The sequence below is a fragment of the Fusarium tjaetaba genome, assembly GCF_013396195.1.
Source record: "Fusarium tjaetaba strain NRRL 66243 chromosome Unknown NRRL66243_c0000183, whole genome shotgun sequence".
In the NCBI taxonomy this organism is placed as follows: domain Eukaryota; kingdom Fungi; phylum Ascomycota; class Sordariomycetes; order Hypocreales; family Nectriaceae; genus Fusarium; species Fusarium tjaetaba.
In genome coordinates, this window is record NW_023501379.1 from 58,954 (window position 1) to 84,973 (window position 26,020).

General features: G+C 49.3%; 9 protein-coding genes across 9 annotated transcripts; 2 read left to right on the plus strand and 7 right to left on the minus strand.

Moving 5' to 3' along the window:
* Nucleotides 1-379: 379 nt before the first annotated feature.
* On the minus strand, nt 380-1,590 carry FTJAE_8473 (set 5; the record flags this gene model as incomplete). The annotated part of the gene is made up of 4 exons (XM_037355293.1): nt 380-659; nt 710-1,108; nt 1,163-1,380; nt 1,432-1,590. The coding sequence occupies 4 exons, from the start codon at nt 1,588-1,590 to the stop codon at nt 380-382; spliced, it is 1,056 nt and encodes a 351-aa protein (XP_037204452.1).
* A 1,091-nt stretch (nt 1,591-2,681) lies between these two features.
* Nucleotides 2,682-3,435, minus strand: FTJAE_8474 (f-box domain protein; the record flags this gene model as incomplete). The annotated part of the gene is made up of 2 exons (XM_037355294.1): nt 2,682-2,855; nt 2,905-3,435. The coding sequence occupies 2 exons, from the start codon at nt 3,433-3,435 to the stop codon at nt 2,682-2,684; spliced, it is 705 nt and encodes a 234-aa protein (XP_037204453.1).
* A 2,769-nt stretch (nt 3,436-6,204) lies between these two features.
* FTJAE_8475 (uncharacterized protein) lies at nt 6,205-7,198 on the plus strand (the record flags this gene model as incomplete). Its single annotated transcript, XM_037355295.1, has 2 exons — nt 6,205-6,285; nt 6,344-7,198. The coding sequence occupies 2 exons, from the start codon at nt 6,205-6,207 to the stop codon at nt 7,196-7,198; spliced, it is 936 nt and encodes a 311-aa protein (XP_037204454.1).
* A 777-nt stretch (nt 7,199-7,975) lies between these two features.
* On the minus strand, nt 7,976-8,802 carry FTJAE_8476 (minor allergen alt a 7; the record flags this gene model as incomplete). The annotated part of the gene is made up of 2 exons (XM_037355296.1): nt 7,976-8,563; nt 8,776-8,802. 2 exons carry the CDS (start codon nt 8,800-8,802, stop codon nt 7,976-7,978), a joined length of 615 nt encoding a protein of 204 aa, XP_037204455.1.
* Nucleotides 8,803-10,404: 1,602 nt separating this feature from the next.
* On the minus strand, nt 10,405-11,842 carry FTJAE_8477 (uncharacterized protein; the record flags this gene model as incomplete). The annotated part of the gene is made up of 2 exons (XM_037355297.1): nt 10,405-11,655; nt 11,726-11,842. 2 exons carry the CDS (start codon nt 11,840-11,842, stop codon nt 10,405-10,407), a joined length of 1,368 nt encoding a protein of 455 aa, XP_037204456.1.
* A 2,062-nt stretch (nt 11,843-13,904) lies between these two features.
* Nucleotides 13,905-15,303, minus strand: FTJAE_8478 (uncharacterized protein; the record flags this gene model as incomplete). Its single annotated transcript, XM_037355298.1, has 3 exons — nt 13,905-14,968; nt 15,035-15,153; nt 15,266-15,303. 3 exons carry the CDS (start codon nt 15,301-15,303, stop codon nt 13,905-13,907), a joined length of 1,221 nt encoding a protein of 406 aa, XP_037204457.1.
* Nucleotides 15,304-15,862: 559 nt separating this feature from the next.
* On the plus strand, nt 15,863-17,838 carry FTJAE_8479 (DNA polymerase kappa subunit; the record flags this gene model as incomplete). The annotated part of the gene is made up of 2 exons (XM_037355299.1): nt 15,863-16,060; nt 16,114-17,838. The coding sequence occupies 2 exons, from the start codon at nt 15,863-15,865 to the stop codon at nt 17,836-17,838; spliced, it is 1,923 nt and encodes a 640-aa protein (XP_037204458.1).
* Nucleotides 17,839-17,998: 160 nt separating this feature from the next.
* On the minus strand, nt 17,999-20,340 carry FTJAE_8480 (TRK1-potassium transporter I; the record flags this gene model as incomplete). The annotated part of the gene is made up of 2 exons (XM_037355301.1): nt 17,999-18,771; nt 18,822-20,340. The coding sequence occupies 2 exons, from the start codon at nt 20,338-20,340 to the stop codon at nt 17,999-18,001; spliced, it is 2,292 nt and encodes a 763-aa protein (XP_037204459.1).
* Nucleotides 20,341-22,891: 2,551 nt separating this feature from the next.
* On the minus strand, nt 22,892-23,713 carry FTJAE_8481 (fkbp-type peptidyl-prolyl cis-trans isomerase; the record flags this gene model as incomplete). Its single annotated transcript, XM_037355302.1, has 5 exons — nt 22,892-23,127; nt 23,190-23,263; nt 23,319-23,360; nt 23,412-23,469; nt 23,536-23,713. The coding sequence occupies 5 exons, from the start codon at nt 23,711-23,713 to the stop codon at nt 22,892-22,894; spliced, it is 588 nt and encodes a 195-aa protein (XP_037204460.1).
* Nucleotides 23,714-26,020: the final 2,307 nt, after the last annotated feature.

Genomic DNA, 26,020 nt, shown 5'->3' on the forward strand with positions numbered 1-26,020 from the left:
TCAAGTTTGTCTCGAGAGGCAAAAAAAACATGGAGAAATGACCAAAACTACCTGTCTTGGAGCATATGGACTTACTGTCTTTAATTAACATAAGAACCTCACAAATGACACTGGCCTAAAGTCCAAGGTGCTTCTTTTTATCATTTGTATTAATTCGACGCCCATAACTAGAGTGGTTGCTCTTCTTCGCCCAAAGCCGCTCCCATCTCTAATCTCCCAAGGACCAAAGAATGACCCTATATCCAGGTCAATGCAAATCCAACATCAAACATAGGCCAGAAGCGTCAATCTTGTCTCAAATGCTGGAACCAAAGCCATCTTAGCAGTACCGAAGCCAAGCAAAGCAACGTGCCACTCGACATGTATGTTCCCTTTCGGATCACCACATTCCTCTCTCATCCTCTTCTGTCCATCCAGAGCATCCTCCACAGCGACATCTGAACCCATAGCGATAGAATAAATCGGCGGGAGTTAGCCCGCAACCATACGAGATGGTCAACTCCTCGCCTTCTCTGATACTAGTTGCCTTGACTTCCATCTCAAGTACCTCGCCAGCCTTGTTGTAGTAGTATTTGACGGTCTGTCTCGGATGACATTTGTGATTGAAGCGGGACGCAATAGGGAAGAGGCCTGCTTCATCCCAAACACCTGTTGAGAAGCTAAAAGCACCATCAGACCTATCTTCTTCGTTCTGCAACTCTCAACTTACCAGTTTGTAGTCCAGACAGCCTTGATGCTCTGGAATTTACAATAGCTATTAGCATGAAGGCTCAGCGCAATGTCCTGCGATGCCTGGTCCAGCTTGTCGAATTCCTTGTACAGCGTGTTGTTATCGGCAGTGAATAGTGGTCTTTCGACGAGAATTTTGTCTCCGGCCTCGAGGTCTTTGACTGCAAAGGCGCCCCATCCCGCGATGAGAGATCGCCTGATGATAAAAAACTCATTTCGAAAGAGAACATCCGTAGTTGCAGATGGTGTCAGGGGTAAGCCAGCAGGTTCCATGGCAGTAAGTTGGGGACTTTTGATTGGTTCTAGGGGCTTCGCAGGAGGAAAGCGATAGACGTACTCAAACGGCTCGTCTCGATGAGCTGTGACATAGCGGATCAAACTAAAAGGCAATGTCAACAGAAACGACTTCCTCGACGATTCCTCAGTGTCTTACTCGTCTGTTGTTTCTTCATTCTCATCATCCGACCCGAAGTCAAATTCTGAACTCGATGAAAAATCTGGTTCGGAACCCGAAGTATCCCCATACTCAGTGGCGATGTCATCAAAAAGGTCTTGCTCATGGTTCTGAGCTGTTTCATCACTGTGTGGTAGATGGGCATCATCTGCAATAGAGTCCGAGAGAACGTCCTTCTCTGGATGAGCTTCAGTGATCTAGCAGAGCGTGTTAATCCTGGGAGTAGTGTAGTTTGGAAGTGTTTGCACCTCTGTCTCTTTGCCATCGCATGGTCGAGTTCCATCGCTAGCCCGATCCAGCTCCAGCTTTGCAAGAAGACCAAGAGTCGGAATATCTTCAATACTTGATGATGTTAGGGTTGGACCGAGGACAGGCTCATCTGGTGGCTGAGAGATATTGTCACCCATGATGGATAGGCACAACGAATGAAGACAAAGAAAAGGTGATGGCTGATATGTGAGGGAAGGCTCCTGGATAGAATAAAATAGAAGGTTAAAGGAAGAGAATCAAAATAGCTGGAGGGAATGTTTGATTGCCTATATAGGTATTGTTGAGGAGTGTTTGTGAATCACGGCGGACTCCTCGAGCATTGATGTGGGCAACAATGATGCAAAGAGTGATTGAATTGTCAAAATCAAGCTAATTGCATAGATGTGACAGACAAATGACAGACAATAGTGAATGCAAAGTAGCCTGAAAGAATGCAAGATCAGAAATACTACCTATATAAAGCCTCGAAAGTCTTTCCCGACATATTCTACCACTCTGCAAGTAACAACAAAACACCCAATAAAGTCCAGCGAACCCCTAACCCCAACCATTCTCACCGATGAAACATTGTTCATTTCACTGCAACCATGTGGCTACGAAAAACAATATTTTCTAAGCATACAGAGCAAAGGAGAAGAAACTGGGCTTCCATTGCACGATTACCACAGCGAAACGCGTGAGGTCAGGTGATGGCACACGGCTCACATCTCCGGCGTGGCCGGCTTTGGGCACCCATATTCTAGACGTGAGGCGAGACTAGAAGATGCTGGTTATGGATACTGCTTTGATAGATTCTGGATCGCCCAAGTTGTGAGTATGCATTGCACTGGCTCATCTGGCGAACAAATGCGGCATACCACGTTGCTTCTAGAAGGATGTAAACATTTCTAGCTTTTCATCTCTGGAATTTCAGTCCAATGATTACGTTGTTTATGTTTTCACGCCCTAGGAAGTAATCGGGTTCAAAGAAGAAACATCATTCTAATTAGTCGCTAGTAACATATCAAACTCCCCGATGCCAACATGAATATCGATAGTTTTATATACCCCGGATGTACTCTTGCCCCAGTTTCTCGTAAAGTGTCCCTTGGATTCGACCCATGCATGACTCGATCTGACTGACCTCAGCTCCATATATGCTACCTTAAAACTATGGCCTTGTTCTATGTGGGAGCCTCTATGTGGGAGTCTCCATAATACAGGCAAGCCTTTCGTTTGCCAATGCCTGTCACCTAGATTCACTGATGCAATAGGACACAATGCTGGGGTCGCGCAGACGAATAGTCGCAGCCACACCACCTTCTTTTGGGCCGCAGTGGACAAGTTGAAGAGCAGTCTGGACACTGCAGGCAGTTGGGTTTCTGCCACACACGTCGGCATCGGCAGACCCAGAGGTCCAGACCTGTTCTTGTCACGATGCAGTCAGATGGTGCATGAAGTCCAGCCTTTACTCCACATCCGATGCAGAAGCGGCGGAGGGGCACAAGCCGGTCTTGAGGCCCCGCCTCCTGCTCCGGTACCAATCGGCCTTGTGGGTCAAAGTACGCCGTGTTGGCTTGTAACACATCAAAGTGTTGCGGGCTCCGTACACGGAAGCACCAGTAGCACTCCAAGTTTCCGGGTCTTTGGTCTTTCTTTTTCTCGCTGGCCCAATGTTGTGGAAAGTCCTTTGCTGCTCTCATTACCAACTCAAACTTGTCTCGTAGTGTTGCCATGCGTTGGGGGTCTACTGTGCGATGAAAGTGTCGGTTCACCATGGACAGGAAGATGAGAGACTGATAGTCCAGGTCCGAAAAAATGAGCCTCTGAACCTCGTTGGGGAGCTGTTCTAGTAGCGATAGTTTGTTTGTTTGGAGAACTTTTGGTAGCCAGGTTGGACAACTCGACGCAAACTTCGTCTGGTGGGAATATGAAGGGCGATTGAGCTCAGGTTCAAATGCTCGGCCAACGGGGCCAGCATGTTGTCGTGGGATCAAGAGCATCGTCAATTAAGAAAAAGTCAGTAGAAGTGTGTGTGATCTCGATAACGTTCTGTGGGAGAGATGCGCTTCTATAAAAGACTACCTTAGCCAAGGAGGGGACAGACAGGGAAGTGTATGACATCCAACAATCTCCATACCAACCTACCTCATGCACGCCTCTGATGGCAAGCAAACAAATAGTTGCGGCACCCAAGATTTCACGTCGGATATGGGTCGAGGTGCAAGGGTGTTTGTGGTTCGTTCTCTACCCGACATCCTTCAACATTATAGCTGTTGGTTGTGCATTGGGGCTGAGACAGGCAGCTCGTTAAGGTAGTTGAAAGGTATCTTCTCTGCGCCTGATATTTACCCAACACTACTTCATTTGTGTTTGACACTCACGGTGGGCCATTGGCCATCAGATCGACGCTGGTTTTTGGTACATCTGATATGGTCCAGCTATGTCCTGGCCTATGGTGTCATTCTGCCTTCATGTTTGGTTGATATTCATATCCTAATGAAGCCATTTGCTTCTCAGTGTTTCGTTTCAATGGCCAGTAACCGACTGCATCATGCACGCAACCCAACATATACAAGCCTGTTTCCAAGCCAGCCTTTGGCTCAACAGATGGTGTAGTGTGTGTCCTTTCCATAAACCCTCATGGAAAGGTGAAATCCTATATCTGCGCCCTAGAGATCGGGCTGACCCTGGTCTAGTTTGCGTATATGGAGACTAGACGAGAAGAGGCGGCTGGCGAAGCGAAGCTGTTAGACGAATGATGGCCGGCCCGGGTGAACCCAACACGACAAGAGACAACGGCAAGCAGTTGGGCGGCCGGCCGCGTCCTCATTTCTGCTTCCAGCATCGACTATTATCCACATAGTTGCAGCGGAACCAGTCCCCCGACCGACGCCTCTTATCATGTGAATGGAAGGCTCATGTGGGTATGTCGCACTATCACTGTGATATCCAAACTGTCGGGTCAAGCTAGGCCTGGTTCATCTGCGGGTGAGTCCAACACACCAAGAAAACCACCTCTCCTCATGCAAGTCGCAATTTTGGGAAACTCGCTCGCATCCTTCCACTCGCTTCGAGTCATTTTCAACCGTTATGATTGAGCCAGGATCTGGAATTCGTTACCTGCGCTCCGCACGCACATCTTCTACCTGAAGGAATACTCTTTGTTGCATACTGGGATCAGGCATCGAGCGTGTTTGCTTGACAGATCACTTTATGCCAGCAATGTCAGAATTTGGTCTGAGCTGCACTTCGAGACTTGATCAAGACTGCTGGAAGATATGGTCTTGGCATGCGACGAGTCGTACTCTTACTGGTAACATCGCACCAGCCCAACAAGGCGTCTCGTTCCCTCCGGTGGTTTTAGCGACGAGATAGGCACGTTGGCTGGCATTTCTTCTGGGGGTTTCCGCATGGCACAGGCGCCTGAGAAGTTTGTTGCCTCTCCTCGCTTCGTCCTGTGCCTCACTCCTCGGATGCGATTCCAAGACGTGGACAAATTATCGACCCCCTGGTTGGCAAGGATCTGAGGGGTTTAATTCGAACAAAAGGCTTTCCAGAGACATTCCCGGCAGAGAAGGAGCCTACCTTACGCCTCGTCCAGAGTCGGCCACTTGAAAGCAAACAAACGATGTAAAAGACTGAAGGTATCATAGGCAGGTCAAATGGTTTGGAATCCAAGCATCGGGGCATCTGTTGGGTGCATGTACCAAAGCACTGGGGTGACGCGACGGACCTGTCATGCCCCCAAACCCCCAAAAACATGCTCGATGTGGTAAAAGCATAGCATGTCTATTATTATCCCGTTCGATAGTCGGCAAAGCTCCCACGATGAGACCTCATGATAATGGATATTCCCACGTAAAGGCTCCTTCACCATGTGAGAGATTGAGAGGTTGCGACAGCATATCTTAGTTCGTTCGGGTCCTTTGTCACGATAAAGCAAGAGCTGAAAGCGTAGAAATCAAAGAGTACGATGCGGTGCTGTCTGTAATCCTTGTCAGGTAGGGCCAGGTAAATATTTGCTGGTAGCAAAGTGTTTCCTGGATTGTTGATTGAGAAATTGGCGCTGATCATTAAATGTTTCATTCACTTTAGTGTCCTTGGAATATGGAGTCTAGGGGAGGAAAGAAAACTCAGGACCTTGACCATAAGTAATAAAAATATTTAGGTAAATCTACCCTAAATTTAGGGGACTCTTTACTAAGTTTATTGGTGTTTTCTTGCCCCCCGAGGGGAGTACATTTGTACACCAAGATACGATCTGCGGGGGACAGAAATTGGGTGACATTCCATCACGAAAACAGGTCTGAGCATTGTGTGAATTGTCTCAGTCTCCGCCCTGATGAACTGGGTGCTATCGAGTTGATGGCTGCATGACGAGGGTTTGCGGCAGGCAAATATGACTGCATCGAGGCCCTCATGGCCCGGCTGATGGCTGATGGCACCTCTTTGTGGCAACCAAGCATCCCCCCAGGGTACAAAGAAATCCTCTGGCTGTGTGCTGGCAAGATTGGCCCAAACACCTCCAACACAGCCCCAATGCCAACTTGAAATGCGATCCAGTAACTCCGCAAATGTTGCTGTAGATCCTGACCAGAGGGAGGGCCTGTTTCAGATAGCAGTGCGACCAGGGGTCCGCGCTTAAACGTCATAATAATCATTCGAGCCCCAGTCGGTCATCTTTGCACCCTGAATTTCTGTCTTTTGGTGATGCCTTCTATATTTTCTTTGTGTGCTCACGACGTTCTTTAACCCACATATGCTCCATTATGGCTCTGTTTGAATCCGCCAACTGCGATCGAAATGCGACCGCTCCAACAGCCAGCGATGCTGGCGTCGCAGGCGCTGGTGTAAGCTCCAAACCTATCATGCCGGAAGACAACATGACCAGGTGCTGACATACGACAGATCCTACTATCGTTCATGATCACGGCGCTGCTCGCCATCATATTATCAAGTAGCGTCATTTTTGCCGAAATGCGAGGGAGAGACTCGGTCATACGGCGGAAGCTGCTCAACGGTTATAGCGACTCTCAAATTATGCAGGGAATTGGTATCCAGAGTGTTGGACTGGCCAAGATGAACAGCCTGGTGCCGTATCACTTCTTCCTCATATGGATGCTGTCACTCCTTTCCATGGCGACCCATAACACGACACTTTTGGCTCTTAAACAAGATTACCGCCGCGATTGGGTGATTCGATGGTTGCGACAGTTTCTAATGTTCGTCAATCTGGCGTTGTCATGCGTGTCTGGGGTCTTTGTTCTCGAGGGTGTTTCAAAGGGTCTCGACGACAAAACTCTCCCCATATCCTGCGTGTGGGAAGTCGAGGGCAAAGGCGCTGCCTCAAACGCTGGTCTTTCTTACGTCGGCACAATCGTCGTTATTGCTGGTAACTGCATCATCTTTGGCCTGGCGACCTGGTATCTTCACAGCAAGCAGCAAAAATTCTATAAGATCATCCAGGTTGTCGGGTTGGTGTTGATGGCAGCTATTGCAGTTGGAGCAGCGATTCGAATTATCCTGCTTTCCCAAGCATTTGGCCACCCGTCGATCGAGCTCAAAGACAATGGCGAGACTGTATGGAGCTTCGGCCAGCTTCTCTCCATGCTGCTCCTTATCCTTCCCTTGGTCAACGTCATTGAGATCTACCGAGGAGAGATCCAAGTCCCAGGTCCAATCCGAGACGACCGAGCCAAAGTATACGATGGTGAACTCCAGGATAACCCACAAGGGTCGCGGACAAATCTCTTTCAAAAGTAAGGGACGAAGTCAGGAATCATATCTTGAGTTGAGAGAGAGACCACGAATCTGGTCTTATGATTGGAAATGAAGGCAGGGATTGTGATGAAAAATAGGCTTTACTGCACGAAAGATACCCTCTTTTCTTTCTATCCTTAACAAGTATTTAGAGATTTGAATCATCCTCTCGGATTGCAAGGAGTAACTTAGGTAGTTTGCGCTGTGCGCAGCTTTCTATCTACTAGCTAGGTAGGTAACTTAGGCATCTACCAAGCCTCCTATAGAAAATGAGATTGACCTATTACGCTTGCCTGTGACTCTCTTCGATTGCTTGCCTTGGACTGGACATCCAACCGCTTGGCAACATCTTGTGTATAGCGGTGATATTCATGAAATAGTTGTGATCCAGGTATTGTAATATCACCCACAAAGGAAAGTCTCTGAGACGGAAGCAATATTAATCGTCATTTGCCATTAGCGTCGCCGTTTCAACGTGCTCCTTAATTGGTTCTCTGGAGGCATGTATGATGTCACTAAGTTCTTTATACAAAATGATCATAAGAATATTTTATTTGTATTTGTTATTGATTCTAATCATTTGCGTTCCATTATCGTTCAACTCGTCTATTGGACTACGCACTTGGCTGGCAGTCCACAAGGTCCCTCCTTGACCTCCTTAAGCTCTTGAGGTCCCTTGTTCTCCTGTTTGGGAGCAGTGGTACCCTTTTCAGCCTCGGCAGGCTTGTTGGTGTTCGATGCCACCCCAGGCGCAGCCTTGGCTTGGCTGCTGCCATGCAGTCAACCGGTGAACTTGGCAACGGTCTGGTAGAAGTTCTCTCCCTGGATCTGAGCAAGCTCGAGCTCCTTGGCAGAGGGCTGGCGAGAACCGTCACCACCAGCGAAGGTACCGGCGCCCCAGGCACTGCCACCGCGAACCTCGGAGAGATCAGTCAGGACACCGAAAGCCTTGGCGTAACCGAAGGGGACATAGATGATGCCGTGGTGAGTGAGGGTGGAGATAGCGTTCTGAGCAGTAGTCTCCTGACCACCACCCTGGGAGGCGGTAGAGACGAAGATACCAGCCATCTTGCCCCAGAAACCGCCGGAAGCCCACTGCTTGCCAGTCTTGTCCCAGAAAGCCTTCCACTGGGCGGGGAAGTTTCCGTAACGGGTGGGGATACCGAGGAGGAAGGCATCGTAGCCCTCAAGGACGGAGGGGTCGTCGAGGGTAGGGACATCGGTGGGCTTGGGAGGAGCGTGCATCTTGGCGAGGACATCCTCGGGGAGGGTCTCGGGGACCTGGAAGAGGTCGGCAGAGCCGCCAGCCTTCTCAATACCGGCCTTCTCAGCCTCGGCCAGCTGCTTGATGTGGCCGTACATGGAGTACTGCGAGATATGTTAGTGTTCTGTGGTGATACAGTCACGAGTGGAATGTTGTGTGAGCGTAGACAAGCCATTGAGCAGTGTAATCTTGATTTACACTAACTGTCACGTATGGAAGTCTCAAGCATCTCACATGAGTAACAATAGTCTGTTTATCATGAAGAGATGATGGTGGCGGGGCTGGGAATGACAAGATATGGAGGGGTGAAACATACGTAGACGATGGCGATCTTGGGAGCCATTGTGAATGACTTGTGGGGGGGTATCAAGTAAAGAATTAAGAAAATACAACGTAGAGAGATGCGATGAGTTGGTACTGAGTGATGATAAGGCAGAAAGAAACGAAATAGCAGAAGAGGGGAGGGTTCGTCTTATAGCTTGAGGGAGAGCTTGTTGGAAGCTTCTACATCTGGGAACCGGGATATTATCCACAAAAAGGTACGTATCATGCACCTAAGGAGAAATGAGCCGGGCGCTCATGATATCATTGGTGCAACTCTGCCAATTCCGGAATCTACTTGTACGAATGCGTGGGTGTGGGATTGGAGATTGAACCGGTAACTAACACCTTGAGAACAGCTCCGAAGAAAAAAGTGGAGGTGAAGCTCGGGATGTCCCTGAATCATGACATCTGTGACATGCAAGACAATTGCTTCCGACCCAATCTTTTCTTATTGAATCTGGAAGATAATTAACACGAGTGAATCTCTCTCAACTGCTAATTCCTACCATGATGATACCTTTGATACTCAATTCCTCCAAGCCCGTATCATGTCTCGTCATAGTTGTTCTTCAAAACACAATCAACTTCATCTTCAACAATACCCCACCTCGATCGATAAAAGCCCCATAATTAACCCCCCTCTAAAAAAGCTCCTTGCTGAGTCAAGGCTGATGTGTGCTTAGCAGAAGACGCTTAGTTTCTATTACACGAGCCTGACAAAACATACTCAATGCGGGGACGTCTCTGTCCGACTGCGCGCGGTTATTGCAAATCTTATGATTTCTACCTTGCCTCTCTATCTTATCCAACCATTTGATAAGCCAGTATGTTTCATTCTGCAATTTTTGTACAGGACTTCAGGCTTCGAGCTCCGGCACTTGCTGGATCCGGTTTCCTGTTTCGATGCTTGTATATCCGTTACCCACATACCATCTCACCTCATCTTTCTTCTTGATTCTACATCATCATCTCCTTCTTCTGTCTTCTTTCTCACCGACATCCTCAATCTCTTGCTGATGCACGATTAGCATGTCTTCAGTGGATCTCAACAACTTTCGTCTTGATTATTCTTAGCCCCTTGCAGCTGAAGCTCCGCTGAACCACTTGCCCTTTTACCAACCGCCCTCGAGCATCCACTCTCGCCTTATCAATGGGACGACTTTGCATATAAGTCTCATGCCCAGACCCTCACTCAGTCACCAACAGTCTCAGGCTTGACTTGAGGCTTACGATCAACTTACAAAGGCTCGTGCCAACGTACTATCAAATGGCATTATCACATGATAGCCTAACCAGACTTGCATGCTGTGTAAGTGTGCTTGGCTCCAAAGTCTGACATTTTCTGTACATCAGCTATCTCACATCGAAACTCAATATCTGCCAATATCAACGCCACACTGTAAGCGGTACTCAATAGTATCAATATGAATGCCGCCTCTGAGGCCCAACCCCGTCCTAAGTATAAAGCCAAAGTACCTTTCAAGAGGTTCAAACCAATCCAAACTCCATGCTTTCGTTAGATGATTTGATACATCGAGAGTTCAAAACTCTAAACCAATCCCATGTGAGAAGTTGATATAAAAAAACAAAATAAAAACAGCTAAAAGAAAGACTTCATATATCATCGGTGTGGTGATCGTTGTTCGTCGTCTCGTGGATGTGCGCTTGATGGTTCAATCACGATCTCAGGGAGTTGTGGTATTCTTAAGCTGGGCAATTGAGGCGCGCTACCAAGGCTCTGACCGCTTGGTGGGCTGTTGCTTTGTCCATCTGAAGCTGGGTCCATCTGATGCCAATCTGACCCAAGATCCTGCTCCGTAGTTCGCTGTGTTCTCTGCGATGAGGAGCGTTCAGGGCCGGGATACTCAGGCGGAGGACCGTGATTTGAGGATCGGTCATCAGTAAGCGGTATATCCTCGTACTCAGGAGGGGGCATCGCCTCTTCACCAAGATCTGCTTCTACCAACTCAGGACTCGAGCCAGCTCTGCCATCTGCACTGCCTGATCGAATAGAAGCTCCTTGCGAACGTGTGGGAGCCAGACTTGCAAAGTCGTCGTCATGGCTAGCAGCAGAGCTATAGCTGCGCCCCCGGTGATGTCCCGATTGCATGCTCGCAGCATCTGAGAGCAGGCCAACACGCTCACTCTCGCTACTGTTTGCTCTAATTCTCGTTCCGTCATGTCGTGCAACACCGACGTCCGCATATGATACACTTGACACAGATCTCTGCCTGTTTTCCTTGATCTGGTCCACAGTCGTTCGTAGTTCGGTAATAGTGTTGTCCTCGTTCGCAGCACGAGTCTCAGCTCTGATCGCCTCAAGCTCGCGATAGTCGCTTCTGAGCCGTGCCTCGCGGCGTCGCTCTCTACGCTCCTCACGCTCAGCGAGAGCTTGTCGTCGAGCCAGTCTGATCTGGTAGAGAGTCTCCATTTCTTCATTTCGCGCTTCTTCCTCTGCCTCTGCAGTTGGCAGGTCGATGATCACGTCCACGCCATCTCGCTCGCCTTCTCGTCCCAGGACCCTTTCATTATGGCTTGCGCTCTGTCGATACGCCGGTAATGTAAGCACAGAGCGGACGGAAGTATTTCGGTCGACGGTTGCACCAGCGTTGGCACCGTTATTGGTACTGTTGCGATTTTGTCGGTTATTGGCTGAAGTAGAAGTGGGATCGAGCTGATGTGATTGCCTTCCACTCTCCCCACCATCTTCACCAGCTGTCTGTTCGTAATTGCCCTGCCCCGATCGACCTCTTATTCGTTCAAGAAAGCCTCCCTTCTTTTTACTTTCTGTCGGCTTCTTCTTTTGTCGCGCCTTCGTTATGCAAACAGCCAAAGTAATGGCCACCGCTACGCCGGCAATACTACCGATGACCTGCACGTTGAGACATAAATGTTAGCGCCAAGGCAGATCTCGGCGATTCTTCCACTCCATTTGAACTTACAATAAAGACAACTGTGTTATTGGTTCCCCCACCTCCATTGCTAGATGACGTTTCTCGAGGTTGAAGTGCGCTCACGGTGGCATCCCAGCCACGCGGTATTGGAACGTTCAGATGCATTTCAAACCGAACTGCACCATTCAGCAGAAGAAGGAGTTAATTGTACTGGCAATGAGATTGAATTGCCAGCGACAATTCGTCGGAGAGGGCGGATAGAAGAGGACCACACAGAGGCGCGCCCGATTGGATGATCGATGCTTGCCGATACGAAGTGGGAGTACAGAGTTTCGTATAAGATTAACGATTGCGGCAAAAGGCGTTGTTCCTGGGTAAGAAGGTTTGATTGACAGGAGACTGATTAAGAGGAGCAGAATCACAGCAGAAGAAGATGAAGAATATTGCCTCCAACTTCCAGGCAAAGCAAAGCACAGCACAGCTAAGCACAGCACAGCCGCAGTTGTCGGGCGCTCGCGAGGCGCGAGGTTGGTTGGTTGGCTATCCCGTCCAGTCGGCTTGGCTTGGCTGAGCTGGACTGGATGTGAAAATTGACCTGGGCCTGGACTTCTAGCAGGGGTGTTTCGGGACCTTTTACCCTTTATACTCGCTCTGTGTTTCACTGATGGAAGCACAAAATGGGAGGAAGTAATATGATTACGAGTGTAACAAGAAGAGTAAAAACGAGAAATTGGAGTTAGCATTGACCAGAGTAAGCGAAGGAGCAGTGTCGTCTTGGTTTGCTCTGCTCTGTTCTGCTGTCAGATCAAGAATTGGCTAACGTAACTTGCATCGCCTATCATCTGCTCCTTGACGATCTTGACTTGTCAGTGGCCGTTAGGGTGGTGACATCAGTACATAAGCGGCTACGTAACTTGGTACAGGGCCAAGGTGTGGCCTCTGCTTACCTTGCCCTTGAGAGTTTAAGTGTGTCTTGAAGGCTGAGAGCATTGGACGCTGAAGAGCATATCGACTGTTGTATTGAATCGCCTGTCAAAGATGATCAGATGGAATGGCAAGGCGTTGTGGCTGGTGTACAACGGGCCCGAACTCTTATCTTGCCGCCATATATCTCAAACTTGTACTCCTCGACCGCAGTGTTGCACCCGATCCTTGAACGACAACCTCATCCCCAAGGAATAAGCATCAACGGGCCCCAGTTCATTACGCAATCACTACAGATCTGCGGGACAGTTCCCTTGTTTTGCCGCTCAATTTCTTTGATGACTCCTCATTGTAATTGTAATGAGAGTTTAATCGGTTTCCAAACACCCTTTCGCATCTCAGAGCTCTCTTGTTACCTTCCATGCCATCGAGGCTCGCTCTCAAGAGCAACCTCATCAAAGAGCTTCTCCAGCCGCTAAAGATCATCAAAATACGCTACTGAAATGCCCTGTGCCTTAAATCTGACCTTCCAGGGATGTGGCGTGGCTGAGGTGGCCCCTGCTAAGCTCAGCCTCCCGCATCCAAATATTTCTTCTGATGCAATAATCATTCCCTTTGTCTAATCTTCGTCCATGAGGTCGGATTAACGATCCATTGATGAGCTGTCGGTAGTCTGGTTATTATCATCTGCCTTCTTAAAAGCTCTGGCTACAACGTGTTCTTCTAAGACTATTATGGAATGTTCACTCTAGTGGCTTTGCAAGGGTTGTCATATGTCTTCTCTTAAGCAATGCACATTGTCGGGGTTTCCCGTGAGAACCACCAGCCTTTCTTCACGCCACTACTTCTTCTTTAGTCGTCTTACATTCAGCCATACAGTGAGACCTTTTTCGCGTTTCCCCCTTATCCAACAAGCGGGATCTCGAAACACAAGCCTTTGAGATCTTCTCCGGGCTGTTGGCATTAGAGTCGGTTCAGAGACAGCTATACAGTATCCGCGGGGCCCTCTCGATAAGAAGTCGAGACCTAACTAGTAGTATCGTTTTGCAAAATCTCATTTTTTACCTCTGAAGAGATTATCGAGCTTTCAACTTTAATTAGCAGTATTTAAATAGCGCGACCTCTATAAGAGGGCTGTTATCGGTCATTCAGGCAGTACAAGACAGCAGCTACTTAAAGGTAAAGGCTTGATCATCTTGATGATGAGATTAAAATGAATGGTGATGCTATATAAAATTAGCATGTGAGAATAAAACAACCTTGAACTCCCGCTCCAACCAAGTTTGCATAAGTCACATGTTATTTATCCAAACTTCTTCTCAAACTTCTTTAGCATACCCGTTACGCCACGCTCTAATCGTCCTGCATTTTCCTCGAGTTTGCCTCGTGGCTCCTTTGTCTTAGGCGCAAATGAGTAGATCTCGGAATTGGCCAATTCTGTCTGCGTTGGACGGTAGACTTGCTGATGGACTGAATATTCTGCACCTGGCTGAGTTGGCGCCTGTTGCTCTTGGTGTGTATAGTTGTACTGCGTGAAGCCTCCGGGAGGTGGTGGAGGAAGTCCCGGGTTGGAAGCTGGTGGTGTTGGTTGCGAGTGGAGTTGAGCCTGGGCTGGAGGTTGAGTTTGTGGAGGAGGCGGGGGAGATACAAATCCAGGTGAACCTGGAAATGTTGCACCGTATGGACTTCCCAATGCTTGAGCAGGCATTGTAGCGGCTCTTTGTAATCCAGGATGCTGGCCGAACTGAGGAGGAGGAAGTCCGGGGCTTGTCACACCTCCCGGAGGGAATTGCGATGGCGGAGGCATACCCGGTGTGAAAGGCTGCTTGTGGTAGTCATACGCGACAGCGACAGCCAGCGGGTTGAGAGGATCCTCATCCGGAGGCGGCGTCTTTTCTCGGTGCTGAATCGTCTCCGGTGCTGCTGGAGCGGCCGGGTTATAGGCCATCGGAGCAAAGTTGGCCGGTGCCTCGGAGGGCGGGGCCGGAGGCGGAGCGGGGACGTTGGGAGGAGGCGCAAAGCTCGGAGCGTTGGCTGAGCCATATTGAGGATCTGAGATGGCAACGTTCTCCAACTGTTGAACCACAGAGCTCATAGGCGCAGGTTGAGGGGGCGGGCCAGGCTCATCTAGGACTTCCACATGTGAAGGCGGAGCAACTCTTCGTACGCCATTAACAAACTGGAGCGCATCTGCCTGGGTCCAGAAGTAGATGTCAAGTGAGTGAAGCTTATAGTGGTACTTGTTTTGATTCTGAGGATCAAAAGTTGGTAGGTGCCATTCGTTTTGGTCCGCGACAGCTTCAGGTCCGGTCAGAGTGACGCTGCATTGTTGCTTGTAGGAGTACCGGACGTGTGTCTGATCGAGGTCTACAGGTTGGCTTATCAGTATGGTCCACTCTCAGCTATGCGCGACCTCATCATGTCGAGTCTTACATCCTTCGAAAGCATCCTGATCCTCGGTGCCTGGCTGGTTGGCAATTTCGATGCGACAGCGGCGCTCGTTGGCATTCTCAAAAAGATAGACATACGAGCCCTTATCAAACCTGTGATGTCTGGGTTTCACAGTATCGGGGCCATAGAAGTAATGAATGTCTGCGAAGCTTCATTGACGGCCTGTCAGCAAATTGGGACATCTTCCCAGCGCATTTAGCCGTCGCAACTTACAGTGTCGCAACATTCTCTTCTCCTGGTCGCGCAGCCATATTAAAGGTTCCTCTCCTCTGGGAGCTCACCTAAAAGAAGACGATACAGACCTGTAGGGGAAATAATCAAGTGATTCGTGACAGAAAGAAAATGTGCGGCCTGTTCACCTTTTGTACCCTCCTCTTCAGAGTCCAACCCTCATTTCAGAGCTGGGCGGCATTTGACTCGTCGACTGATCAACTTCTGTGTTTCCAACGGACGACATAATGCATGTAAGTTGTCCATGTCGGCGCTTAAACGCCTGTTCTTGGGGAGGGGAAGCACATTCTTTGGCCAATTGAGTTCAGAGGACCCTTGGTGTCGTTAGAGCCGTCCCACTACCAAAATAGCGGCCCCCACTAACCAAGACAGCACTAAAAGCACCTAAAACCGAGTCGGAGGTCCCTGGAGAGTCACATGACCTCGTGTATTTTTCGAACGCGTCCAGGATGTTGAGGGGTTCCCCGGCACGTCATCCTTCTCCTCACATGCCCGAGACGCGACGACATCAGGCTGGCTTCACGATGCCTTCAATAGTCGCAGTATATGCTATGAAGACAACGCTATTGTCCCCTTGAGATGAGCTCAACTGATCAAGCGGAGGAGCAACCTCCATTACAGTCAACAGAGGAACCTCCAGGAGCTGAAAAGGAAACAAATCATGTCAGCAGAGACACCCCTGAGACTGCAGAGGACGATGCTTTCAAAACTCTCAAATATTCCCTTCTAGGACCATCGCTGCTAAAAGCAGGACAAGATACGGTTGATCAAACAAAAGTACACATCCTTGCCACTGGCACAGACCAATCATCACTAACACAACTTCCAAGGTTTCTGAAATCATCTACAACGCTTCCAAAGGATCCGAATTCTTCAATCGCGAAGAAGAACGAGACAAGGTCCTCACACAGAAGATCGAACAAATTATCGCGCGAAAGGCTCAACTCGAGAAGAGGGATCTGACTCGAGACTTGCGCAATGCAGACCGTCTGATTGCTGAACTTGAACTCACTCGCGACCTCACTCAGCATATCGTCCATGTGGACTGTGATGCATTCTACGCAGCTGTGGAGCAACTTGATCGCCCGGAAATAAAGGACCTCCCTTTCGCAGTTGGTGGCGGCGTTTTGACCACTTGCAATTATGTTGCGCGCAAGTTCGGCTGCCGGTCAGGCATGGCTGGCTTTGTGGCGAAAAAATTATGTCCAAGCTTGATCTTGCTAAAGCCAAACTTTCAGAAATACAATGCAAAAGCGCATGAGGTGAGAGAGGTGCTGGTCAACTACGACCCCCGGTTCGAGAGCGCTAGTATCGATGAGGCATACTTAAATATCACCGAATACTGCCACGAACACAAGATGGACCCAGCGGAAGCTGTTGAACAGATGCGACGAGAAGTCCATGAGAAGACAAATATCACTGTCTCTGCGGGCATTGCTGCTAACGCAAAACTCGCAAAGATCTGTTCAAATGTGAACAAACCCAATGGGCAATACGTCTTATCGAGCGATCGGCCAACAATCATGGCCTTCATGCGCGACCTACCTACCCGGAAAGTCAATGGTATAGGGAGAGTCCTCGAGAGAGAACTGCTAGAGATTGGCATCAAGACTTGTGGTGATCTCTACGAGCATCGACAATATCTCAACCCACTTTTTGGTGACAAAACCTCAGAGTTCCTGTTCACATGCTACTTAGGTCTTGGTCGAACCAAAATTCAGCCAGCAGAAGAGTATGAGCGCAAAAGCGTTGGCACTGAGAGTACATTCCGCGATATGTCGGATCCTACACAGCTGAGAGAAAAATTACGAGCAACGGCGGAGGAGTTGGAGCAGGACATGAAGCGCGCTGAATGTAAAGGCCGTACACTCTGTCTTAAAGTCAAACTTCACACATTCGAGGTCTTCACTCGGCAAGTCGTCCTACCAAGAGCTATATGCCTTGCAGACGACCTGTACAACTACTCTCTACCTATTCTCACCAAGTTGGAGCAAGAAATACCCGGCATGAAACTCCGATTGATGGGTCTGAGATGCACACATCTCGTCAGTACCAAAAGGCCTGATGCCATGGCCTTCTTCGGCTTTCGGCCCCGAAGGACAGACTCAGAGGACCGCCCGCAAGACGGAACCCTGAAAAGAAAAGCGAGTGATGGTGACAGAGAATGGGAACAGTGGCCAGGAGCTGATCTTCAACTTGACGACCCAGATGGCTTGCTTGAGGGCTCTTCTTGTAACCAGGATACTCCAGATCAATCACCAGGCCGAAGACACGGCAAGGAGATCGCCCCTAATCCTACAAAAGAGAACGCTGCAGAAGAGCGGTGGTGGGACTGTCCCATCTGCAGCAGACCGCAAGCGGCCGATGAGCGGCAGTTCAATGAACATATAGACCTCTGCCTGTCGAGGCAGACAATTCGTGAGGCTGTACAGGCAGATGGCCCGTCAATAAAACGTGACCCGACGCCTGAAATCAAGAAGCCACGGATGACAGAGAAGAAGAGAGGGAGGCCGAAGGTGCCTGATCCGAAGCAGAGACAGTTGTTCTTTGGATAATGAAATGATATGAGTTCGATGTGAATGATGCAAATAGGTCTATAGTATAATATTGTCTAAACATTCATCCAACGTTGTTTTATATTTCCGTTGGTAAACCCAAATCTATCGTGTTTCCAGATCCGTGAACGCCTTGCTCATATACATGCGATGTGCAACTTTACATGACTCTAGACTCTCGGCTGGCTATCCTATTCATTGTCTTCGTCCTTCTAATCTTCGAGTCTTCTTCCTCTTCGCGTACTAACTTCTCTCCTGGCAATCTAACAGCCTTGTCAAGCGCAACAGGGAGACCTCGATGTCGGCCTCTTAGGATCACCAAGCACAACACAAACTTGCTACCTCGGTGCATGCCTCCAGCCATGCTGTAGCTTTTTCCTGGTAAGCCCATGGACAAACCAACGCAACCATAAGCCGAAACGACCTCAAACAACACATTAAATACACTGTAGGCAAGAGGCTGTTGGAGGAAATGGTCGGTCTCGATGATCATGATAACGATGACCGGGAGGATAAGCCACCACATGTCGTGAGCAAGCTGTCCACGAATCTGCTGTCCAATGAAGGAGATACGAGAGTTGTCGTCTGGACCTTTGGGTGGAGGTCGCACGCCAACGCCATGGAAAGTCATAGATTTCTTAACCGTCTTTTGAGCTGCAGCGGTGACTCTTCGTCGCAGTGCAGGTTTTTCTGGTTCCTCTGAGATCGTGGGCAGAAGGTGGTTTCCATTTTCGTTTCCGTTTCCATTCTCTGCTTCCAAAACTTGAGGGTCATCCTCGTAAATTCCAAGGGATCGTTCCTCATAAACATTGGAGTGGCGCATTGTAATCGAGACAGGGTACACGGAAATGTACATCATAATCATGTAGAGCAATTGAACAGCGGGATAGAGACCTGAGATAGAAACGACCGCGAAACCAGCAGCACGAACAGCTTAAAATGTGTCAGTAAGGCAATCACATGATGGTAAAGTTTTTACTTACCAATTGCTTGGAACCAACCAGCAATGATACGGTCAGACACTGGCATAGCTTCTACAACATCATTTCCGATATTCAAAACTTCAAAAGCAACCCAGTCGATCGTGTTGATGGCAACAATGACGGTGAAGAGCCACCATGTAGCGCCTGACGGGAAGAGTGTCGTGTATACTCGACGGGGATACTTGAGGATGAACTCGATCGTCTCTTTCCATGGCCCCAGAGTTTTAGGGTCAGTGGTTAGTTGCAATACCCTGAGACTACACCAGAGAAAGAACCTCAATAGCAGTGGATAGCCCGTATTCCCCGCAAGGACAAGGATACCAACGACGATTAGAACGAAATACGCATCCTGAAATGCACCCATGCCTGCGTCATTGAGTGACATGCCGGCATTATTAAATGCCGAAGACGACAAGAAGATTCCGCACCACCAGGGGTTGATAGCATTGACGGTTGCCGCGGACGGCCGGTTGATGCTGATCCAGGCACCCAGTGCAATTCCACATACAGCCTGCCACATGAAGGCGTAAAGGGGAACAGTGACGGCCAAGATCTTCAGCGCGCGGTATTCACAGCCACCCAAAGCCTCACGTTCATCGGATGATAGATCGTAGAATTGGCCTCTCTTGCTTGTATTGTGGCTCCCGAGTATCTTCTTCCAGTGCAGAAGAAAGTCTTCTGATTCGTCGCTGTTGACTGAGTCTGAGGTTGAAGGTCGTCTGTTGGGTTCCTCGTTCTCGTTCCGTCGATAGATGGACACGCTGTCTCTGCCGGCGTTTCGGGGCGACAAGTTGTCTGCGAACTGGATATGGTCGCCAGAGTTTGGAGTCATGGGAGCATTCCGTACAGGAGCTGCCACCTGCGTCGTATTGCTATCGTTGTCGTCTGAGTCAGAAATGGCATCTGGAGGGGCAGTAACGGCGCGTCGCATGGGAGCAGTTGTCTTGAACAAGTCGTTTGGGTAAGGCTTCTCAGTTGCTGTCCTCTGAACTGTTCCAAGACCAGTCAGGGTGTTAGAGGTCTCGGTTGAAACAGGTGTTGTCCTCGCTTTAGCGAAAGGGATGAATCTCCCAAGTGGTTTGGCGCGTCTCAATGCAGCCCGCCGTTTCCTCGCTTCTCGTTCTGTCCTAACGATATCCTCAAACCGCTTCTCAAACGCCTGCTTTCGTGCCATGACCGTCCAGAATGAAACCCATAGAGCACTTCCAATGATGAAAAGAAGATATAGCAGAACCTGCTGCCATGTTGTGATTTCGGAAAGATTGACGGTATTGAGGCCTGTATCGCAAAAAGAAGACACAACCAGGAACAGACAGTCGACGTAGGGGATACTCTGGCTTGGCTCGCTGGATAGCCAGAAGATAAGCGAGAAGAAGAGGGATCCGAAGATGAAATAGGCGTAGTGAATGGTGATGAAATTGATGGGCGGTACCAGCCTCCCGGCCTGCGTAACGACTGCATCAAAGCGCGGATGCTCCTCGCGAAGATCTTTCCAGCGGGATGTGATAGAATCGAGCATCGTGATGGTTGCGCTGGGTTTGGGATGCCAAGATTTATGTACCCCAGCTGAAAGGGTCAGCTCCCAAGCAATAGCTGCGGAGCCTCAGAAAAGCTTGTTTCTTTAGTCCGGTGTCGTTATTTGAAGATATATGACATTTCGATCACTAGAGGAGACGATTCTGTGACGAAATCGCGGTAACGACGAATACACAAGTAAGTGAGTGAGTGAGTGAGTGTTGAGTGAAAGAGAGAGTCGAAAGAAAGAAATAGGTAGCTTTCGCTAGCAGATAAGGTTAAGACGGAAGACGGCAGATGCAAGGAAAGAAAGTAAACAGGATTGGTTAGACGGCGCGGGCGCGAGGAAGGAGAGACAATGCCGAAAAAGGGACAAAGAAACTGTTTGACTCGGGAGATGGTGATGATAGTGAAAGGTGCCAACTGGCAGTGCATCAATCGAAAATGTTACGCCCCTTGGAAGTTGGATCCATCCTGTGCAACGAAAGCGCCGGGTACCACCAAATTCAAAAGTTTAGCGGGCGCTAAAAGCTTACCGCGTCCCAATTGAAACGGTGAGCACAAGGTGACCGGGTACAAAGAGACGGTATTTACAAGGTTGAGGATCATAGAATGGTCAAGGCTACGGACAGAGAGGGAGCCAATGTTTGAATACCCATCAATCATCCTCAAGTCTGGCTAGAAACACTTGCGTCTAAGCCTCAATTACCTGATGAAGTACAATTGATGCTCCATTTAAGGTTTAGATTCGGGCTTGTCTCTGGCCATTCCCGCCCGTCATCTCCTTATTCATCCCGTCCCTCCCGACTCCCTCGCAGCGGAAACTCTCTAATTGCCTTAGTTCCCGGGGCATTAAAACGGGCTAACGGGTCCGTTCCGCCAGCGGATATCATTGGTTTTGTCGTAATGGAACGCTGTTACTTTGGGCTTCACATACATATACTTGGTCGTGATTCAATGCCAGCCAACTTCGGTCTTGCTTCGCTGTTCCCAGGTAAGCATGTGCTCGTGCTGTTAGCATCCATCTTTTTGGCTACAAAGGTATTTGCTTGTCACATAGCACTGTTCTCAATCATTCCTTCTTCTTGAGATTAGTCGTCACGTAATCATAATGTTTAATTTAACCTCCGCTCCCTATCCAGTTGTTCCCCTTTCATGGATTGACCCTTGCAGCTCGTGGCTGAGCCTACATCCTATATAACACCTTCTCGTGAGGAACAAACGCCAAATCGAATTACAATTGATATACGATCAATGTCTCATCTTGTCAGGCGACGTGCGTTAATGGGATATTAGAGCACTCATTAGCCAATTATACATTGACTATTCTAGTGTTGCTCATTGTTACGATTTGCCCAAAGATTAATGCGTTGTTACACAACGCATCACCATTGTTTCGAAATGGAAAGTCTATGTGGATAACGATTTGCCAGCGTCACGGCGGTGAGGTTCCAGACACATCACGTGGAATAAAGAGCATGACATCCTAGACATTTGAGGACCGAAGTCGGATCGATTTATTGAGGAAGCCTAGGGAGCTCGTGCCAGATCCTTGCTTCTAGTGTTTCATGATACTCTTCGTCATGAAACCTCGTGTTAGAGTTGTGCCTACCCTACACTATCGAACACAATCTGACAAGCCTCCAACATTGTACTGGTAAATCAAGGATGGTGGGCTCTTCACTGATTACACCAGGCTGATTGACCGGTAAGTATATCAAAGTAACGCAGGAGAATTTAAAATAGTGGCATTCATATCTGGTTCGTCGCTCACCCCGACGACATCGTAGTCCTAGCGGCTCCAGCCGTTACGATATCGCGCGCCTGACATCTAAGATGACATACAATCTTCAATAATCTACTCATGATCGAACATCATCAGGATAGAACAGAAAAAATGACGCAGTGGGCAGTTATTGACCTACACCGCTAGATACGAGATAGATTTATCAACACCCCACCTGCAAGTGATCAAAGTTTACATCCAAAATGAGCTCAAGGATTTTACAAGTGACTCAAAAGCAGGAAACCATGGCAATAAGACCAGAAGCAAGACCCGCCGCCTCTCAATAATAAACAAACCACCTTTAAAGCCTGCAGTTCATCGAGATATTCAATTCAGTAGTGAAAGATCAGACATGCTGAAGACATCACCAAGTGCATCCGCATGACTCGGGCGGCCATACCTGCATATATCCGCTCATCATCAACATCCTTTGATGTAACAGAAAGTTAGAGGACATCAATATATGCGGCCGCCAGAGGCGAAGCCAACGCAAGAACAAGACGAGGATATCGTACAATGACGTCGAGATTTACGAGACAAATCCTATTGCCCGAGACAGACAGTAGACCCTCCCACAGCGCGATTATGCACATGCAACCAACATGTCACAGAGGGCCAGCGTGGGGCTCAGTCCCGAGCGGATAGCACACGACGTTGACAGGATCCGGGTTTTGTTATCCAGCTTCTTATGGCTGCGTCTAAGACAGAATATGGTGTGGTATGGGTTGATACGTTATGCACCAAGTAGATCATTGAAGACATAGAATCTTTACAGCTCCTCGTGCTCAGGAGCGTCATCAGTGTCTGCAATGATGGTCTTGGCGGCACCAGCAGCATCGACGACAGCCTGAGCAACCTTACCAGCAACATTCTTGGTGGCAGATGCGGCAGACTCAACAGCCTCACTGATAGCTTCGGCGGCAGTCTCGGCACCCTCGACAACCTTTGTCTCGATCTTCTCGGGCTTGGGGACGCCTTGAATTCCAACGAGCTCTGTCTCGAAAACTGCAGGTTTGTAGTGTTAGGCGGTGAATATGAAGCGGGAGGGGCTGGTGGGAATAACGAACCCAGGGTAGAACCGGCAGGAATAGGGCCAATGGCTCGCTGGCCGTAGCCGTACTCAGGCGGAATAGTCAAAAGTCTAAGTCAAGGGTCAGTAAAGAATTGTCCTGGCTGTAGCTGTATGCTTTACGTACCGTTTCTCGCCAATACACATGTCAAGAAGACCCTCGTCCCATCTGCGGAACTGTTAGCCTCGAGTTTGTATACATCGCAGAAATGAAGCTTACCCCCTGATGACCTGACCAGAGCCAACGACGAAGTCAAGAGGAGTGCCACGGTCGTAGCCTTGTGTCCGAATTAGCATGTGCTTTTTGATGATCATTGATGTAAATGCAAGGCGGAGGAACCTACTGGCGTCGAATTGTTTCCCCGAATCCTTAAGGGTGCCACGGTAGTGCATTTGGACCCGGTCACCCTTCTGTGTCTTGCGGTCGCAGACGACAGGCAGAGTAACGTCAATCTTGAGGTCCTCGGCGACAACGCCAACGGCGGCAGAGGCGAGGGCGGAGAGGAGGAGGGCGGCCTTCATGGTGGCGGTCGGGACAGATGCGGGGCGGGGGATTGATGAGGTTAATGGAGGTCACAACGGTGTTGAGGTCAATGAGAAGCCTGGTTTCGTTAGAGATGTGACGTCGATGGGTGTGGTTGGCACGTCGTGTGAGGCAGTGTGAATGGATGCGAGCGAGGTTGTCGTTGGATGGATGAAGCTTCCGTCTGCTCTGGGGTTGTTGGCCTCTCTAACGTTAAGCTGCGACGTGTCCGTTTAGCGGCTAAAGGCTCTGGACTGCAGTGTGTGCTTCTGAAAAAAAGCGTCATAGGTACCTAGGTAGCTTGGAGGGTCAAGCTAAGGAGCCTGTCATTGGTCAATGGGGCCGGCCCGCCTGAATGACCCCATCCTTGATCTGTTTCTGGGTTGTCACATCTCGCATCTCCATTTGGAAACTGGGGAGGCTGCAATGCCAGATATGGATGAGCAGAATCGAAATAGCAGGGTCCATCCATGAGGATTTGCATCACGTTGACCCTTCAACTACGTATGGATATCAGCAGTAAATCTGACGGATTACAAATATGCATTTGCATCCTCTGTTTCTGTTTCGGTCTCACAGGGCGAAATCATCCATGTGACTCATGACGATAACACGACGCTTCACTGAATCAGTCGGGGCCTTGTACAGCCAAGCAAGGCGCAAAAAGAAACATCCCTTGGCAGTCCCTGATTGATCACACCAAGGCTGTTATCGAAACAGAGTATCGCGACGTCACTGGATGGTCATGTTTCTGATGCGACCACTAATCAGTGTCGGGCCCATCCGTCCATCCATCCGTGTTCAGGATATCAGGACTGGCAGGAATCGTCTGCTGCGGCGGCTAGGGCGCCGATGTACTTACGCGTGACTGCATCAAGGCGAGATGGTGTAGAGCTTCAGCATTCGACAAGTTTACTACTCGAGCAGGTGCATCAGTTCCTGCAGCAGAGATGCAACCCAGATGGGGGCACATCCCAGCCTGCAGGTGTCAGATCCACCAGCGCCGAGAAGCCCTGGGCCAAGCGCTTCGCACGCTAATGCGCTTCACGATGAATTTCGCCTCTTGTCATGATGCTGTTTATCGAGACAGGGAGGCATGATAGTCCCCTTTCAACCCCTTTCCGTTACGGTGGGGGGCATAGAGCTTCGATAGGCTCGGGTGCACAATTCAGAGACACGGTGACACTCATGTTTAAGTTTTGGGCAGCGATAGGTATGAGCTGGATTTGGAAGTGTCTGTTGTACAAGGGCGATGCCAGTCATGAGAGTCGAGGCCTGCATCAGAGAAATAAAAAAAAAAGGGGGGTTCAACAAAGACGAAGACACAGAGCGTGAGATTGGGAGGTGTCTCAGACAAAGAGTGGAATTGTGAGATTCAGGAAGCGAAGCCTCACTCCCTTTCTTCCCCAGTCATGACGACCACCATGGATATTTTTATCGGTTATGGTCACTAACTTAATATAGCTCCAGCCTCCACGATCCCAAGGTTGTGGTACGTGTTACTGGCGCTGGTGCCTGTGGTGCCTGGACCGGACTGGACTCTAACCTCTAGCATGACGGCCGCTGCGAGTGTTTCATGCATTCACTCAAAGGCCGTTGCATCGTGAAAATGCCCCCCGTCTAATCAAAGTCTAATAAGTCATGCCGGGGGTTGGTATGTATTTACCAAAGACCGAGTACATGCACAACAGACCAGAAGAAGCGACTCATGGCCCCCAATTACAGGCAACAACAGACAAAGTATTATCGTCTTGTCTCTTTTCATCCATTTTGATTCATTCTCTCCGAATTGTATCCCCTCAGACCCGGTCGGTCCCTCTCGCGGACACCGTGGGGCTTGGTCCTTTGCCCTGCCCTGCACCAAATGCTGCTCATTCGCCCTACGTCGCTACGGCTCCGCCCTATCCAGCGTCACCAACCTTCACTTGTTGACCTGAATTTCGCCACCGAGGGCCTGAGTGCTGTCACAAGGTTTCTGCTATGGGGGACGGATGTTCTGCAATTGCAATGAATCTATCTTACTGGGATGTTTTCTTTTAGACTCTGGTCCCTTGCCCTGAACAGCCAGTCGATGCCCAATGATTTGACTAAGCCCCATTATGCTGCACCCCGTATTGTCCAGTCCCATTTACACACCATCCATTACTAGCCCTCCCGTCCGTCGTGCTTTAGAGGCATGGCCCGCTTGCCGTGCCGGGCCCGGGAGTACGTGCTTGCTCGGGTCTTGGTCTTGTCTCTGACTCCTTTTGACTCACTCCCCTGAACTCGATGGAATTCCTTGGGTCCCCCCATATCGAAGGCTACCT